The following is a 13,740-nucleotide window of genomic DNA, read 5'->3' as shown; positions in this document are numbered from 1 at the left end:
AAAGGACTAGCAACAATGAAGGATTAAGTGCTTTGTTTAATACCATGGAAACCCTCCTGTGAACACTCTCATGGCAGAGTCACACCTGTAGCAGGAACAGGCTCTGAGAAAAGGTTCAAGAACAAACTTCTCCAAATCCCATACTCTAAGCAGCAGCTTCCCATCAGTGCAACAGAAACAGTCTTACATGGCTGCGTTTCTGTTAAACTCACTGAATGTTCAGTGCAATATTTCTCTGCTCTGGGAATATAGCTCACAGTGACTTTGTTCTCAAGCACATCAGGGCAAACTGGGACTAACTTCACTGATGCCAGGGAAATAACTCAGGGCAAAGTGAGACCAAAATGGGTCTTGTTATGAAGCAGTAGCTTTCAATATAGTGCTCACACTCACATTATTAAATGTGAGAATGAATCAGAATCACAAACATCAGAGACTGTTTGCACACTGTAGGATACTCCCAAATGATCTCTTAAAAAAAACAAAAACAAAACCAAAAACGTTTTAAGTAGTATTTCATTAAGATTCACTTAATCTTCATTTTTTTCACAGCAAGAAATGTGAACATAATATAAAGTAGCAGTGTAACAACACTTCTGAAAGATGAAATAAGATAACAAGTCAAGTAGAGTCACGATGGAGATTTTGAGATCTCTTAATGATCTCATCAAAATAAACCAGCCACAGAACACCCGGAGTCCTGAGTACCGTTTCATGTTCCTTTTGCATTAGCAGATCTTGCAGATGTTTCAGTTTTTCACAGTGTGGCAAGCGCCCTTCTTTGAAGGGTCAGCAAACAGAAAAGATTACAGTTGTTTTCCTTTAACATGTGGTCTTACATAATTGCTAGGCTTGCTGCTGTGACTCCGCCCTCTCTGTTACGAAAGAGAACTATTTCTTGTGGAAATGCCAGTTTTTTTCCAAGTGGCCTAATGAAGTACTTAATAGCCTGGAGACAAGGAGATCCATGGGAATTCCACTTCCCCTTGTGATTTCCTTTTTGTTCATCTCAAGTTTCACCTTTCCCTTTGTCACTTCCTTCTTACACCTTCTTTAGTCTATTCTTTGCCCAGTGTTTTTTCTTTTTCTCATTTTCTTCCTTTCATTTTTTCCCCATCGTATTTTATGGCTGAATGATCAGAGATCTTCTACCCAAGTTTTTCATATGGAGACTGAACTTATAATTATTAGTTGTGGGAATTTCTTTTTTCTTACCATCTCATAAAAACATTGATGTGTGTAAGCAATCGGATATTCTGTGTTTTAGAGTAATTCATCTCTGCCAACCACAGAGGACCATACCACTCTGGAATTAAAAACTGCTATTCCTTTACTATTATCATTTAGAGAATTGTCCATAGAAGAGCTTAGCACAGCTTCAATTCTTTTTCCTCATATTTTCAGGTGACACCTACCTGTAGACAAGAATCACAGATGCATAGAATCAGAGTATCCTGAGTTGGAAGGGACCCACAAGGATCATGGAATTCAACTTCTGATTCTACACAGGGCAACCTAAGAGTTAGGCCATACATCTAAGAGTATTGTCCAAACACTTATACAGTGACAGGTTTGGGGCCATGACTTCCCCAGTCACATGAGCTACCTTATTTGTTCTTATATCCCCTGCATGTTTAATTCTAGGCAGTTTTCTGGTGAATGCCATGGCAAGATGGCCCAGGAAAAAATCTGAACACAAAGGAAGGAACAGAACATCTTCTACTTGTAATTCCCTCTGCTCCTGGGGCCCATTGCTCAATCATGAATAGCCTTGCCTTATGCTCCCATTTACGTTTATGGCTGGGAACAAAAATCACAAGTCACTGAAATTGGCATGTTACTGTTTGGAATGGCTTTTGCTGACCTCTGGAGTTGATGGTCACCCCTGGAGCTTTGCCGACAAAAGCAGAAGAACGTTATTTCATCCCAAGTGAAGCATCTTTAACTCCTAAATTTTTTCTCACCAGCAAGACTCCCTGCAATAGCTGAAGCTTCCCACATAGGTTCTCCTCTTTGATCCAGCAAGAGCTTCCCTATTTTACAGCTCATCACAAGTTCTCCAACTTGTGTGATTATATATTTGCCAAAAATGTGTTTTCCAGAACTCAGTGCCTGGCTACAAAAGGAATTGGAAGGCTTTTGGCAAGCCACTCATCAAGGCAGATCAGGAACTACTGCTCTGTTCTGCATTTCAGAACACAATTCTTCTCTTACAATTTGTCATTTTTAGGCATCATAAACCATAGCCTTAAACGCTTTTGAAAGTTACTGCATAGAACAAAGAGAGGACAGAGTTAATTCCAGCCACGGCTTTGTATACATATCCATCAAAGTGAAATTCACAGCAGTGGTGTCATCATTGTAAGGAATATTCAGAAGGGAAGGGAGTATGGGAAGTTTAGATGACAGGGAGAAGGGAAAGTTCATGTCCCTTCCTTCCTCCTCCCAATGTTTTTTTCTAGCTATAACATTATTCTCAGAGAGATTAAAATTCTGAAGACACATATCCAAAAATATATTTCAGGTTCCCACCAAGAAATCACATAACAGTGCTGTGTCACCACACAGTGATATTGCATCATATTGGTCATGTTGCAGTGCAGCCCCAGGTTAGCATGAGGCAATGTGACTGCTTTGCATAAGAAGGAATCAGTGTTGGAACACAATGACGCAAATGTCACACCAGAATGATGCAACAAGTTTGCCCAGTAGAGCAAATCCTTAAAACTGGCACCAAAACCAAGGCTGAATTCTTAGTGGACTTTATAATTTCCAGTAGGCTGGAAAAAAAAAATAATGGCATGCTATTTAAATAATGCTAGCGGACATTTTTGAAAATTCCACTGCACAAAAAGATCTAGCAAATGGCTGTCAAGCCCTGTCCTGAAGTCAAAGCCCTCCTGCTCTGGAAATCCAAATCTTCCACTGAAAATTCAAAACAGTGCTGTGGAGTCAAGGTCAAGCCAAGGCTAACGCAAAGTAAACCTGGAATTCACATTTCACGTGTCCACCTGCTGCCAAGTCTTAGCTCAGAACCAGTTTTGGTCCAAGGAAAGTTTTTATGTCCACTGTCTGTCTGTACCCACTCACCTTTGCTTTCTGGGACTCTGGAGAGGTTGAGCCCAGGCTCTGTCCTACTTTCCCACTCCCAAACTGTACGTTCAGGAGGGAAGTGTGGGCTGAGTGGTATCTGCTCTCCTGTCCTCCCTCACACCTGTGACACAGATGAGCATTAGGTAAGCCACTGTGTCACCTTTGCAGCTTCGTGCAAAAGCCATGAACCTACTTTGGGTATTACAGTCATATGCTCATACCACAAAACTCAAGAACACCTAGAATTATCCCCCTCAACTTGTCCTGTTCCGTGGCTGCCTTTGGATAGCTTTGCCTTTAATCAGTCACGACTTGCTCTCTCTGTTTCTTGCTTTTTCATATTTAGCACTGATATCTACCCAGTAAACAGAGATTAATTCTTACAGATACGGTTCTTTGCTGTTCACAGCAGGTTTCACTCCTTAGGTTTGGCTGCTTCAATTATACAGACTTTTTCTTTTACCTTTCGATGAAGGCCTGGGGTATTTTCTCTTACTCTATACACATGAGCAGATAATAGATGTGTGCATGTTTGTGTTCTATACATTTTTTTCAGTGGTTATGATTATTTTCCATAAAGCCCTTTGTATCCCAGCACTCACCATATGGTGTCAATGGCACTTCATTTAGTGCTGGTGTCGGATGTCCTGCATAGCCTTGGTGTTGTGGGAAGCACAAGGCCCTAACTGAGGGCTCTAAGTCAGACGAACTGCTGTGACAGCAGTCCTCATGGATGGACATGCAGGCAATGCCACTTACACCTCTGCAGAAAACTTGAATTAAGAGCAAAAAGTGAAGAATAGTTAATGAGGAAGGTGTTGGGACTACAGCTAGACTGGGTTATGTATTTGAATGAAAACTCTATCCTGGACAGCTCACAGACTCTTTTTCTGTTGAGAAACGTATTCAATTCTGCTTCTGACAGGGTAAACCCAGTTCATCAGATTAGCTGCTACTGTCTGCAGTTAGCTCAGTTTGATCCCAAGTTTTTACTCAGTAGTTAATCCATCAGTCCTTAGTTACGCAGAACTGCTCTCATGTTGATTTGTGCAGCTAAGGACTGAATAAAATCGAAACCTTCAGGATCTAGCCTAGTAATAATAGTGCAGGCTTGAACAGCAGCTTTTAATTTGAAACCTTAAAGCACCTGGACAACTTCTACCTGCTACATGGCAGGGTAAAGACTGTAATCTATTAGCAAGCCTAGTTGTGGGAATAAAACCACAGAAGTCCCATCAGGAAACAGCACTGGTGTTTACCATTTGTGATCCTTAGATGACTCCTGTCCGATGGTTAGCTACGTCAGTACCAATCAGCTCCTAGGCTCTTCCACAGCAAGATATTTAGCAATTAGTTCTCCATCTTCACTCAATGTCTTTTGTGTGCAGAGGGTGAGAAGTTTGTCCCAAAAGGGCAAAAAACTAAATGTTTTGTGGAAACTTGTGTATGTAAGACCTGTCACCATGAAAACTGACAGGATATATAAGAGGAAAATGTATTTGTTGCGTGAGAAGAAAGCAAAAGGTGAAGATATACAACATGCTGTTTAAAGGTATTTTTGTCTCTATTCCAGAAAAAGGAAGAACCTACTACCCAGGTCAGTTATATGAGACTTGTCTTGCAGGAAGTTTAAGAGATTAGAAGAGATAACCAAACATGAGCTTCAACAAAGATCTGGGAAATGGGACAGATACAAAGCTGTACTTGTGTCTAAATGTACTACTGGTAAATAGCAAGATCCACACTGCAATCCCTTGTGAAAGGGTAAAGCATGATTAGTAATGTAGAGTAAGAAAATCCCTGATTAACACCTTGTGCTTCTGGTCTGCTGAAGTGCTCAGTACATTTAACTGGACAGATATAAAAGGGAAGAAAATGAACTTTTGACAGGTATTGTTATGGAAAAAGTCATGGTTCGGGGCTTTGGGAACTTCACTGAACCCCTTAAGATATCACCACATTATATTAATCAAGACAGAGAAAAGCATCTAAACCTTCATGATTTAGGGACGACTACTCACTGATAGGTTTGAGACAGTTATATGCCTACTGCAATCAAGCAAATCTTTAAGGGTTGGTTGTCTTTTACTGTCTCCTGGAGCAACTAATTTGACACCACAGACCAGGTCTGATGAGAAATCAAGATCCATTTGAGCAATCAAGATCCATTCGAGCAGTGAAGGCAAGACAAGACAGGAAATTTTAAGTCCTGTCCAGTAGTTGGCAGTCTGATGGTTCAGCAAATGCCAAGTATTACAACCTTGAACCCCACCTGAACACCAATGGGCTGAGCCTGCAGAGAGCAAATCAGCAGCTGACCACAGCTCCCCAGCCCACCCATAACGTAAGCTGAACATCAGTAGGCAGCAACAGCAGTGAGCAAATCAGCAACAGAGCCAGACCTCCACCGCCACTCACACTTTGATAAAAGCTGGCTAGCAGGCTGTGCTCGGTCCTTCTCACAACGAGCCGAGCAGTCGCTGCAATGGCTCAAGACGGAGTCCAGTACTGTGACTCACAGAAACAATTCATCTTATCCTCTTACAGTAAGAAGGTTCCTAAAAGGATGGCGTCTCTCCTGGAGATGAAAGAAATCTTCCGCAATGCTGATGCAGTGTGCTTTGATGTGGACAGTACAGTCATCAGGGAAGAAGGCATTGATGAGCTTGCAAAGTTCTGTGGAGTTGGAGATGCCGTCGCAGAGATGTATGTATATTTGCTGTTTACTTCACATGAACATTAGTGAAAAATAAGCATGGATAAGGTTAAACCTGTGACAACAGTTTCACAATACAGATTAATTCATCTCTGTCACAGGAGATTATTACCATTTAAAAAAAAAGATGTTAGGAATAGTAAGTGGAATTAATGCATAATGAAGTAACTTTTTTTTTTTTTTTGAATTGTGAAGCCACTCAACAGGACTATACTGAAATAAATTCTCTAAATTAAATGTCTTTGATATACTCAGATAAGGCCTCATCATAACATTTGACAAAGAACTAGCAGAACCTTATTATGAGACAGAGGAGACTGGACTCTTCATCCAAGTGAAGAGGCTGATGTTTCCATTGAAACTTGTAGCGAAAGTCCTGTTAATTTCAGAGAAGAGCAGCTGGGCTGTGATTTAGGAATACTGGTCCCAGTGGCTCAGATTGCATTCATAGAGTATCAGCTTTCCTTTGCCTCACTGGTTCTTACAAAAGCACCAGTCTGTGGAGCTCTTCTACCACTGGTTGCTACCAACCTTTTCAGTGTACCAATCTTGTCCTTTACAACACAGATAATGTGGTATAACCCAGAAGCTATGGGGTCTTAACTTGTTCCTTGGCATTCCTGTTAAAATAACAGCTCTTGGGAGAAGCCTCATCTTGTTAAGTGTCACTGATTTGTTTTGTTTGGATCACAATTCAGGACTCGCAGAGCTATGGGTGGCACTGTGACATTCAAAGCAGCTTTAACAGCACGACTAGGACTCATACGACCCTCCTACGAGCAAGTGCAAAAATTAATATCTGACAATCCACCTCAGCTAACGCCAGGAATCCGGTAAGAAGAATTTCAAATGATCTAATGAAAAAGTATTCCAAAAGCACATAGCATAAATCAACAAAATTCTGTGACATTAGTGAAGCTGAAGGAACGTGAAGCTGATATATAAAGCTTTCCTACTCCATTTCCATGTTGTTTGTGTACAAAGCTTAGATCAGGAGCTTATAATAGCCTGGATCCATGTTGAGTGGATAAGTGTCTGTATAAAAAGAAACTGTCTTAGGTATTAACTGGCATTTTGGCTGGCAAGCTGACATTCCGGCGTGAGAATTCGATGGGCATGGAAAATAATCTGCTCCACATGTAGAAGTATTTTTTTTTTCTTTTGAAGGGAGCCAGGAGGAAGATTATTACTGAATAAAAACTACTGGCTTAGTCTATTCTGTAATTATATTCTCTCTCACACTTCTGCATGCAGTCATCACTGGACTCAGCTTAGGGGATCCACTTTCAGAGCTACACATTCCATACTGACATAAAAAATCATTAGAGGCAAATACATCCATGCATATACACGTATTCCTTCATCTTTGGGTTTAGATATAACATGAACTATTTCAACTGAAAAAGTTTTTCTTTCTATTCAGATTGTTTCAAACAGTTGAAAATAATTTCTTTATTATGAAACATGGCCATAGCTATAAATCTAAAACATTTTTAGCATATACAGCTTTTAATACAATATTGTACTTGTATTTTCTCCTTGAGATGAAGCACATGCTCAGCTTTTTCTGTAGAAGGCATAGCTAGATGTAACAACAAAGGGGTCATTGTCTCCATGTTTAGAATCACATGACTTTCCTTTTAATTCCTTCCTTTTCTTCCTCCTTTTCTGTGTAGCCTGCTTTAAGCTTCCACTTTGCTTTTCAGTGTTTAGCATTTCTTCTGTTACTGTTATCACTTCTACTGCTTAGCGTTGTTGCATGTTGATTTTCCTGCCTCTAGAACCAACTTTTATAAAACTTTCAATTGCCATCGAGTCCCGTTGATACTAACCGGGTCTGAAAATTTCTCACTTTTTAATTCTTTTTCTGTAGCTGATGCTCTTTTCTACACAGAGTATCAATGTCTTGGGGGAATCAAGTCAGAGTTAGAAAAATGTTCACACTTTGTGCACTTTCCAGCCCACTTTCATATTTTTGTGCAGTGGCTTTATCTCCACTGCATTCCCTGCTCTTTTTCAGTGTTACAGATTGTTTATCTCACTGGTTTGACACTTAGCCTCAGAAAACAACCTGAACTGGATCTGGGCTCATTTGTTCAGGGGAACTAATATGAACAATATGAAAGTATAATGGAAATATTTCTAGGGAGCACTTGTTTCTGAGCAACTAAATACCTGTTCATATCTAGACATGATGGTTTTGTTCAGCTCATTTCAAGCAAGGTATACGCACAAACTTGTGAAGAAAAGATGGAAAATCTTCAAGCAGCTGAGAAGGATGGAGTTGGAAAGCAGCAGGCAAATAAACTGGAATAACAAAATAGATGGGTGGCCTTGTTTAGGAAAGATCTATTTTGGCTTTCTTGTTATCCCTTCAGCACACTCATTCTTGGTGACTTTCTTTCTTCCCAGGGAGCTGGTGAACAGGCTTCATCAACGCGGGGTACAGGTCTTCTTGGTCTCCGGAGGGTTTCAGAGCATCGTGGAACATGTGGCCTTGCAGCTGAACATTCCAACAGCAAATGTCTTTGCCAACAGGCTGAAGTTTTACTTTAATGGTGAGATTCCCCTAACAGGTCTTTTCTTTGCTAATCAATGCAATTTTTGCGTGTGTGCGTTCAAACAGTCAGATACTGGGCTACAGATATTGTCCAACCTACATCACCTCATTACCAATCCTGCTAGCTTCAAGATCAATCCAGCTGTCTCCTAGTAGGGAAATAGCCAAACTTCCTCCCAAAATATGAACTCAGGCCCTTTTCCAGACATATGAAATAGAGCTGTAGTTACTTTTTAATTGCAAACTGTGCCAAAGTTAAAAAGCATTACAGTTGCTGAGAGCAGTTTCATTTTCTCTCTCTTTCAAGTGTAAAGAATTTATTACACTTACCTGCTTTCAGAGGCAAACTTCATTTTCAGTGACTCTGAGGTATGCATGAAGACCAATGGAGACTTTTGCAGAGCTGCTCTGGACTTTACGCTAGTGTAATCGAGCAGAACTGTGTTCAGTGAGCTTGGTTCTTACTCAGTGTTTCATACACTATTTACGTATCACACTGAATGCTGCTTTTGAAATGTTTAGACCAGAATGACTGGATCAAAGTGACTGGGAATGGATTTGACATGCTACTATACAGGGTTTCTCCTTTTGTCCTAACATTTCAGCTCTTTGAAAACATCCCCACTGAAGACTTCTGTAAAATCCTAGTTTTTATGCTTACCTTCTGATTACTTCTTTGGGATGCTGAAATCGTGAGGCTTACAGGACTGCAAGTAATTAGCTGTTTTCTTGAAGAAAAGACCACAGGCATGCATCTTTCTTCATCTACATTAAAATATGCTGTGTGTCTAATTTGTCCTTCCACTGTTTTCTAGGAGAATATGCAGGATTTGATGAAACACAACCAACAGCTGAATCAGGGGGGAAAGGAAAAGTTATTACTCATCTGAAGGAACAGTTCCATTTCAAGAAAGTAGTTATGATTGGAGATGGAGCTACAGACATGGAAGCCTGTCCCCCAGCTGTAAGTATTAAAAAATTTGAATTCCAAATTTCCTTTGATTAATTTGTGTGTGTGGGAATTATGGTTTAAATTCTTTATAAGACTTCAAGGAAGATCTTCAGCACTTCCCAGAGCCTAAAAGATCTGTGTAGGTAGTTTTCTCTAGAAAGGCTAGATCATGCAATGGCTGATTTCTCTTGATTAGCCAGTTTCAGTAAAGGTTCCATTCTCTGAGCCAGGGTTCTAGCTCAGTCCAGCAGAAATGTATAAAGTCTACCAACCTATCACATATCAAGCTGATCTATCTGCCTTTCCCATCTATGTTGCCACAATAACTGCTTGCTTCTGCACAGTGCTCTGTACAGAGGTCCTACACTACCCAGATCACAGTTCAGGCCAGTATTTAACGTTGCTAAGCATGAAGGTCTGGTGCACATTTACTTGATACCAACCTAGCAAGAAGGTTCATCTCACTTGGTACCTCTGAAGATAGCAGCCCTACCAGGGCTATTCAGCCCTATTATTCAGCCCTAGACAGGGTGGAATAATAATAAGAATAGAAAGACAGCTTATATAAACCGTCATTTCACAGAGGAGGGATCTTTCTCATCTCTAGTGCCTTTCTCTACAAAAAAAAAGTAACTCAGAGCCGCTGCTTTGCCAATGCTGGGGGCAGATATCCTAGTGCACGGAAATGCACAGGAACAGACTCTAAGGGCTGCTGCTGATGTGAGTTAGGACTAGATATCCCTTAGCATTAAATATGTGCACGATCAAAGCAGCTTCGTATTTGCTTTATGCTTTCTATCTGAAGGCAAAAAAAAAAACAGCAGTGGAAATTTTAAACACTGTTTTCTAAGACCCAGAAATGATGATTGTTTCTGGTTAATGATTGAAATCTTGGTTAATGTTTACTCTTGGTATCTATCAAATGAGGTAAACAGAGTTAAGATAAAAAGTAGGGATAATTGTGAGATGCTGCTTGCACGTTCAGATGTTAACTCACGCTTGAATAGTAAGTAAGGCTTTATGTTGCATCACAGCTCCATTTGATTTTCAGTAAAATTTCAGATCTGAACAATCCTGAAGTTACAAGGCACTGAGACACACCTTTGCTATTGGAACTAACCTTTTAGTAACCAAAGTGGTGTAAAATTAAATGTTAACGAAGTTCCTGTTAATAAATATGAAAATGAACACGCCAAGTAACATAGGTGAAGAAGCAGGGAGGAACATCACCATTAAAAAATGCAATCTTAAAAGCACACTTAATTGCTGAGAAGCTCCATTCCTTACACAGAACTGCAATAACTCGTGCCCATTCTTTCTGTTTTGCCAGGACTGCTTCATTGGATTCGGAGGGAATGTAATCAGAAAGCAAGTAAAGGAGAAAGCTAAATGGTACATTACTCACTTTGATGAACTGCTAAAGGAACTGGAAGAACGATAAATTATACAGTAAAATAATATATTTAACAACTATAAGTCAATTATACAATGTAATTAAACATATATTTGTTTGCAAAGTTGTGTTCTGGACTTTTTAATGATTCTGGGTGTTGGGTACCTTCCTTCTCTGATCTGAAACTCGTGTTGCAAATGGCGACATGCTACTCAAATATTTTGTAATGCAATGGTAAGATTTTTTTAAACACCTTTTCCAAGGTGTAAGAGGTGCAGGATGGTAAGTACTTTCCCTTCCAAAGAATCTCAGAAGTAGGTTAAACAGTGAACAGATAGGTAGGAAACATTACTAAATATCTATGAGTTCATTAAAATATGGCTGCAGGAGAACCACACTGTGTCATCTGTTACTCAACATCGTTACTCAACCTGTAGTCTAAGACATGAGATATATGCAAATGCCAGATATATGCAATATTCATCAGCATCCTAGAAGCATATTTTAAGACGAGTAATACAGTGCTTCACATACCTCATTAAAATACAAGCAAACTCTAAAATGTTGATTTTGTCAGACGGTCACAGTTTACTTAAGTGTTTTATTTAACAATCCTTCCCTGCTAACCTATAACTGTACAGAACCTGACTCGCCTGCCTTTACAAAACGTCTGCTGATTAAGAAAACCCTAGGAAACTTATCTGGCCTCTTTCTCTGCCTCAAGTGTGGATCAACCACCCTCAAACTGTTTGTGCCAGAAGTCTAACCTGTTCTAAACAAGTATTTCTCTGAGCTTCAGCTAATGAATCCTAGTTTCTTAAGGCTTTGTCTTTCATGGCTGCAATGTTTGATCCAAGAGGGACTTTATCCAGAACTCACTTGATAAATTGTGCTTTTTTTTTTGTCAGCAAATCCTTGACAACTTTTGCAAGTATGTCTTTTTAAGCAGCTCTGCTGACACATCATGGTACTTTTCTTTCCCTGACTTATAAGAATATAATCTGAGATAATGTAAAAAGCTTTACTGATGGCAAAATGAAAGTCACATCTTCCCCTTCCATCCACATAGTGCCATCACAGGAGAAAGATGGGTTGATATGACATGATTTGTCCTGGAAAAAAAAAACAAACTCCATGCAGGCTCTTATATTCTGTGTGTCCCCACATTTTATTTATTTCTTGAAACTGAAGATTAGGCTGAGTGAGTGCTTCAATTCCCAGGTTCTTCTCTTCCATCCCACCACACATTTAATAGATAGGAAGATAAACAAGTGATGTGCCTATCTTTCAGAACCTCACACTGTCTCCGCAAGATAATCACTACTGGTTTATGCAACTTGCATGAAGTTTCCTTAATTTAGTAAGATTAAATCAAGGTGAAGTGATCTTGTCCAATTGTTCAAGCATCACCAGCAATTAAAACAAACACTGGTTGCCTATTCTGCTATATCATCAGAAAAGATACGTGGGAAAAGGGTATTCATGGAGTCACAGATAGTGACGAATGGCAACTCTCTGTGATGCCATCTCATGTTTCCGGCAAAAAACAGAGATAATAATAAGTTACAACAGTATTTAAATATTAAAGAAGTAGAATGATTTAAAAAAACCAAAACTATCTAGAAGCAAATTTGTAATGGCTTCTTAGAGAAAGGCAGAGATATAAGCAGCTATACCGAGTATCTGTAGACAGAGCTTAAAAACCTTCACAAAAGACAAGACAGACAACGGTTGGCAGGATGCTCACCAGAACGCTTCTGGGAGTATTAAACATGATCTCTTTTAAATTCTTCCTGAGAAAAATCCCAGCCAGCTCCAAGGGCAGCCCATATACAATCAGGCTTTTGTTTAGGCAGGAGTGCATGGACAGAGCAAGTGTAAACTCTTTCTGCTCTCATTCAGTGTATTCCTCTGCCATTCTACAGTTATGAAGCCAAAGAGAAGTGCTTCTCTTTGCTGCAGTTTTCTACTGAATTAAAAGGCCACTAAAAAAAAACAACAACTAAAATCCAGCTAATCAGCTATAGCTGCAGGCCCTGATCCTATAAACGTTATGACATGCTTCAAGTATATGTAATTCCACTAATGCCACAGTTAGAAGACAGTGCAGGAGGCTTTGTGCCACAGAGATGTTAACATTCACAACAGTATCTTCTGCCAGTGTTGACTGCTATGGAAACACGGCACAGAGCCAACGATTTCACAAGAGCTCTTTAGGTCAGACTGTTTTGAAAAAAAAAAAAAATCACACCCCCTCCACTGGGCAAACAGCAAGCCCTCCCTCCTGGTCCAAGAGGTACCCAACGGATTAGTTACTTTAGCGAGTAGCTGAGCTCTTTCAACTGTAAAATAGTGGAAAAAAACAGAAGGGAATAAAGCAGCATGAGGAAACTTTCAATATTACAACCAAGGCACTGGTTTAGTTGAGCATATCCCATCAGAGCAGAGCTAAATCTGGAGAGCAGTACATGTTATCAGAGAGAGAACCAATTTGTTTTCACATGTGTCTTCTAACTAAGAGCTATGGGGAAGCATATTGCTTCATATAAAGCTTTTTATTCTAACGTGATTACTCAGTGAGGCAGAGTTGCTTTAAGATACATTTTCAATTTGGACGAGGGGATTTTTTTAAAAGAACAATTTACACTCCTTCTAGAAAGACTACAGGACAACTAAAACTTGAGTTCGTGTCTTCATTACAGTGCTTTGAACTGGAACAGGAATTGGCAATTACCTGAGACCCTTCCAGGCATTGTTTCTTTATTCCCAACCACTGGAAAGCAACTTCAGTTCTGAACTTGATGATTTCTACTCTAAGAAATGCTAATGTTTTGTTAGTCAAAGGAAGGAGGCAAACTCAGCCATGAAATTAAGAGGAAAAGACAACAATGTTTACAACAGGAGAAAACCAACTTCAGAAAGGGCTCAAGCAATGGTAAGAAAAGATCCCCATTACCTATGGACTGTGTTATGGTTTGTGAGCTTATCTCACAGTTATCTGTAACTAAAATAACACAAACTAGTCT

The 13,740-nt window shown here is 39.7% G+C and overlaps 1 protein-coding gene across 1 annotated transcript; it reads left to right on the top strand.

Moving 5' to 3' along the window:
- Positions 1-5,534: 5,534 nt before the first annotated feature.
- PSPH (phosphoserine phosphatase) lies at positions 5,535-10,838 on the top strand. The gene is made up of 5 exons (XM_082776565.1): positions 5,535-5,799; positions 6,508-6,642; positions 8,222-8,367; positions 9,185-9,333; positions 10,652-10,838. The coding sequence occupies exons 1-5, from the start codon at positions 5,579-5,581 to the stop codon at positions 10,760-10,762; spliced, it is 762 nt and encodes a 253-aa protein (XP_082632691.1). The 5' UTR covers positions 5,535-5,578; the 3' UTR covers positions 10,763-10,838.
- The last annotated feature ends 2,902 nt before the right edge of the window (positions 10,839-13,740 follow it).

Source organism: Aythya marila (assembly GCF_965140915.1).
Source record: "Aythya marila genome assembly, chromosome: 20".
NCBI lineage: Eukaryota > Metazoa > Chordata > Aves > Anseriformes > Anatidae > Aythya > Aythya marila.
This window is presented reverse-complemented; position numbering and strand designations above follow the sequence as displayed.

What these genes read in the sequence shown, in the direction of transcription:
- PSPH (XM_082776565.1), top strand. Translation starts at nt 5,579, where the DNA reads ATGGCTCAAGACGGAGTCCAGTACTGTGACTCACAGAAACAATTCATC. An exon ending in GGAGATGCCGTCGCAGAGAT is followed by an intron (nt 5,800 to 6,507) that starts GTATGTATATTT and finishes ATCACAATTCAG; the next exon opens with GACTCGCAGAGCTATGGGTG. An exon ending in CAGCTAACGCCAGGAATCCG is followed by an intron (nt 6,643 to 8,221) that starts GTAAGAAGAATT and finishes CTTTCTTCCCAG; the next exon opens with GGAGCTGGTGAACAGGCTTC.